Source organism: Mandrillus leucophaeus, unplaced genomic scaffold (assembly GCF_000951045.1).
Source record: "Mandrillus leucophaeus isolate KB7577 unplaced genomic scaffold, Mleu.le_1.0 Scaffold418, whole genome shotgun sequence".
Classification (NCBI taxonomy): Eukaryota; Metazoa; Chordata; class Mammalia; order Primates; family Cercopithecidae; genus Mandrillus; species Mandrillus leucophaeus.
In genome coordinates, this window is record NW_012104454.1 from 185854 (window position 1) to 191112 (window position 5259).

The following is a 5259-nucleotide window of genomic DNA, read 5'->3' on the forward strand; positions in this document are numbered from 1 at the left end:
AGCAAACATGACCATTAACAAACAGAACTCCAACCACTGACAGTCAACGTGATTAGCTTTCTGTAATAAGCTTTCTGTAATTTATAAATGCTGCTAATGCTTATGGAAGAAGCAATTTCATCTTCCACTCCCTTAGTTATTAGTAAGTTACTATGTCAAGATTAAGTCTAATGTTTGAAGATGTTGTTCCAAAAAGGAATAAGGGGTATCAAAAGACAATATATATTACAGAAAAATAGGCAGGTCTGAAGAGAAAACTCTATACAGCCATGCGTTGCTTAGCAATGGTAATACGTGTTTTGTTTTGTTTTTGAGACAGAGTCTCAGTCTTGCTCTGTCTCCCAGGCTGGCGTGCAATGGTGCGATCTCGGCTCACTACAACCTCTGCCTACTAGGTTCAAGCGCTTCTCTTGCCTCAGCCTGCCGAGGGACACTACAACCTCTGCCTACCAGGTTCAAGCGCTTCTCTTGCCTCAGCCTGCGGAGGGACACTACAACCTCTGCCTACCAGGTTCAAGCGCTTCTCTTGCCTCAGCCTGCCGAGGGACACTACAACCTCTGCCTACCAGGTTCAAGCGCTTCTCTTGCCTCAGCCTGCCAAGGGACTACACGCACGTGCCACCATGCACAACTAATTTTTTTAGTACTTGTGATCCACCTGTCTCAGCTTCCCAAAATACTGGGATTACAGGTGTGAGCCACTACGCCGAGTGTGAGCCACTACACCGAGTGTGAGCCACTACACCAGTGCGAATGTTTTGATAAATGCACTGCAAGGCGATTTTGTCATTGAACAAATGTGTACTTATACAAACTTAAGATGAAAATAGCCTACTACACACATAGGCTATATGGTATGGCCTACTGTTTCTAGGCTACAATCCTGTATAGCATGTTACTGTACTGAATGCTGTAACACAATGGTAAGTATTTGTGTATCTAAATGTAGAAAAGGTACAGTAAAAATATGCTACTACAATTTTACAGAACAAGCATCATATATGCAGTCTATCACTGACTAAAACGTTGTAAGGTGGCTGACTGTATTAATAACACAGCTAACATTTATTGACAGATTGGATCATCTTACTTAATCCTCGCAAACCTCTTAGATTTTTATCACTGTGCCCATTTTACATCTAAGGAAAACCAAATCCTAGACAAGTCAAGTTACATCCCAGTATCACACAGCTCAAAAATGGGAAAGCATGATGAACCCTGTCAATCTAATTCTAACTCCCAGCTTTTTTTTTTGAGTTTTGCTTGTCACCTAGGTTGCAGTGCAGTGATGCGATCTTGGCTCACTGCAACCTCTGCCTCCTGGGTTCAAACAGTTCTCCTGCCTCGGCCTCCCAAGTAGCTAGGATTATAGGTGCCCACCACCACGCCCAACTAATTTTTATATTTTTAGTAGAGACAGGGTTTCACCATGTTGACCAGGCTGGTGTTGAACTCCTGACCTCAAGTGATCCACCCACCTCGACCTCCCAAAGTGCTGGGATTACAGGTACATGAGCCAACACGGCCACCTTAACTCCCTGCTTTTAACCACTCTGCTGTATTGCTTCCCAATTACAAAGGACTGACATTCAAAAGTGGGGACCTACAGAGCTGTCTAAATATAAAAATTAAAATAATTTCGGCCAGGCATGGTGGCTCATGCCTGTAATACTAGCACCGTAATCCTAGCATTTTGGAAGGCCAAGGCCACGGATCACCTGAGGTCAGGAGTTCATGACCAGCCTGGCCAAAATGGTAAAACCTCATCTCTACTAAAAATACAAAAATTAGCTGGGCGTGGTGGCATGTGCCTGTAATCCTAGCTACTCGGGAGGCTGAGGCAGGATAATCACTTGAACCCAGGAGGCGGAGGTTGCAGTGAGCCAAGATCACACCACCGTACTCCAGCCTTAGCATCAGAGTGAGATTCTTCTCAAAATAAAGTAACGGTGGCTCACGCCTGTAATCCCAGCACTTTGGGAGTCCGAGGTGGGCGGATCACGGGGTCAGGAGATCGAGACCATCCTGGCTAACAAGGTGAAACCTCGTCTCCACTAAAAATACAAAACAATCAGCCAGGCGTGGTGGAGGGCGCTTGTAGTCCCGGCTACTTCGGAGGTTGAGGCAGGAGAATGGCATGAACCTGGGAGGCGGGGCTTGCAGTGAGCCGAGATGGTACCACTGCACTCTAGCCTGGGCGACAGAGCAAGACTCCGTCTCAAAAAATAATAATAATAAAAATAAATAAAAATAAAATAAATAAATTTTACCAGGGACCACAAATAAAATTTAGTTCACAGTTTTTCTGTTATACACTGTGCAACCCCCTTCAGTGCTCACAGCCCACAGGTAAGGGGGCTGGGCAATGGTTTGAGGCTGCCATTTACTCTGGCATGGGTACACTATGAGAGGCCCACAGCGAAGGACCCACCATAAATCCATTACCATGCTCTCATGAAGTCTCTCCCCTGCCTCTAAGACCAGTATATAAACCATCCAGATTATCATCCAGACATCTACTCTTTTCCTACGATCCTACTTTCACGATTTAAGAAATTGTGGCCAGGTACGGTGGCTCACATCCGTAATCCCACGACTTGGGGAGGCCAAGGCAGTCAGATAATGAGGTCAGGAGATCAAGACCATCCTGGCTAACACAGTGAAACCCCATCTCTACTAAAAATACAAAAAAATTAGCCAGGTGTGGTGGCAGGTGCCTATAGTCCCAGCTACTTGGGAGGCTGAGGCAGGAGAATGGCGTGAACCTGGGAGGCGGAGCTTGCAGTGAGCCGAGAGGTGCCACTGCACTCCAGCCTGGGTGACAGAGCGACACTCCATCTCAAAAAAAAAAAAAAAAGTAAGTATACCTTTCTTAAGTTATAAAAGAAACATGCCAGCATTTATAATCCTTACATTTGAAAAGTTTATATATCTCTTACATAATGTTTATTTTTTTTGAGACACGGTATCTCACTGTGTCACTGAGGCTGGAGTGCACTGGCACCATCTTGGTTCACTGCATCCGTGACCTCCTAGGCTCAAGGGACCCTCCCACCTCAGCCTCTTAAGTAGCTGAAATACAGGTATGTGCCACCATGTCCAGCTAATTTTTTTGTAGAGATGGGGTCTCACTATGTTGCCTAGGCTGGTCTCAAACTCCTGCGCTAAAGCAGTCCTCCTGCCTCGGCCTCCCCAAATGCTGAGATTAAGTTTCCTCCTAAGATGTGAAATTGTAACTCAGTTCTAATCACTGAGAGATGTGGTGAAGGTAGCCCCATTCTCCTTGAGGACTTTGTTAACATTGCAAAGGCAAGGTTAGGCAAACAATGGCCAAGGGTATAGCAAACTATGATTGTGGCCTGCCACCTGTTTTGTAAATAAAGTTCTACTGGAGTACAGCTATGCTTATTCATTGAGGTATTATCCATGGGCTGCTTCTGCACTACAACCACCGAGTGTGATAGTTGTAACAGAGAATGTATGGCCCTTAAAGCCTAAAATATTTGCTATCTGACCCTTTATAGCAAGTGTGCCCACCAGCCCTACTTTAAAAAGTTATTTGGTGTGCAAGACTGTGAAAATATAAACTTTAGGATGACATACACACATACACGCTAATCCAAAATATTCAGGTAGGCTGGTGGTAGGAACACAGAAGACAGTAGGAAAAAAACATTCCACATTACACGATTTATTTCTGGAATACCACTACTTCCTCTCTTTCCCCAGTTTTTCCTAAATTCAGTAGTATCTTGTTGCATATCCTGACATCCTACCTGTCCAGTGCTAGCTGGAGGCTGCACTTGTGTTATCGGGTATTGTGTTGGCACAGGTGGAACTCCAGTAGGTAATGCCGGCAAGACTCCAGGTGCTAATGAAACAGCTGGTGGCACTATGCTTGGTACTCCGTAGGGAGGTTGAACTGGCTGCTGAGGAGGGGGAACAACAGGGTAACCAGACTGATAGCCATTGGATGGATAATATGGTGGTTGAGGAGGGACACTACTTATAGCAGAGGGTTGTGTATAGCCTGAGGGGGAAGAAAAAAAGTGTTTAATCAGCTGCAGCAGAATGAGACAATTTAGCTGAATATTAAACTTAATATCTAGGGAAGAAAAATACTGAGGCATGAATGGCTTTCCAAATTACCCTAAATTAAAGGGAACATTAATAGTGCCCTGGCACAGTCTAGCCTCCAGTATCATAATTACACATAACTATCACTAGCAAAATATTTTTTAAACACTTCAAGATGTACACACCTGGTAAAGGTACAGCAGTATTAATCTGATTCACAAATCTAGAATATTCAGCATGAACCTGAAAGAGAGGGGGAAACAAATTAACATGGGACAGCCCAAGCTGTGTATTTACAAGGGTCTGATTATATAATTCTAGGACCAAAGCCATTAGCAATTAAAATATATCTACCGATATTCCAATCAAATTTAAACTGGTTGAACCTACTTTTTTTTTTTTTTTTTTGAGACATAAGTCTCGCTCTGTCACCCAGGGTGGAGAGCAGTGGTGCGATCTCGTATCACTGCAACCTTTTTTTTTGAGACAGTCTCACTCTGTCACCCAGGCTACAATGTAATGGCAAGGTCTCAGCTCACTGCAACCTCCACCTCCAAGGTTTAAGTGATTCTCCTGCCTCAGCCTCCCAAGTAGCTGGGACTACAGGTGCATACCACCACACCCAGCTAGTTTTTGTATTTTTAGTAGACATGGGGGTTTCACTATGTTGGCCAGGCTGGTCTCCAACCCCTGACCTCGTTATCCACCCGCCTTGGCCTCCCAAAGTGGTGGGATTACAGGCATAAGCCACCGCATCCAGCCCACCTCAACATTTTAATAAGGCAGATCTATAAATTATTAAGCCAATTTTGGGCATTAGGAGCATGAATAATCCTGAATCCCCTAAAGTAGACTCAATTCTGGGGTACAAAATCATTTAGAAAGCCACAGAAATTAAGTAACTAGGAAATTTCCAAGTTGTTAGTATAACTGATGAGACCTCATTCATTCACATTTACTGGGTGACTTTTCCTCAAGGTTTACTCACAGTTTACTAAGGGTTTAGTATTTTCCTCATACTTCCTTCCTATATATTATTAAGTCCATAACCTCAAGTACCAACAAAAAGATGGGAAATGGTCAAGAAAATTATCTGGTACAAGGGTTGGTAAATCAGGTGATATGTAAAAAAACAAAGGAAGTAAAAAAACAAAACAAAGTAAAAAAACAAACAAACAAGGC

General features: G+C 43.7%; 1 protein-coding gene across 1 annotated transcript in view; it reads right to left on the bottom strand.

Annotated features, from left to right (window-relative positions):
- KIAA0907 (KIAA0907 ortholog) overlaps positions 1-5259 on the bottom strand; it is a 33003-nt gene that overhangs the window by 10229 nt on the left and 17515 nt on the right. The window contains exons 9-10 of the mRNA XM_011992715.1: positions 4263-4320; positions 3777-4030 (exon numbers count right to left, since the gene is read on the bottom strand). Of these exons, the coding sequence (XP_011848105.1) occupies positions 3777-4030; positions 4263-4320 (312 nt within the window). The remainder of the gene's footprint in view (positions 1-3776; positions 4031-4262; positions 4321-5259) is intronic.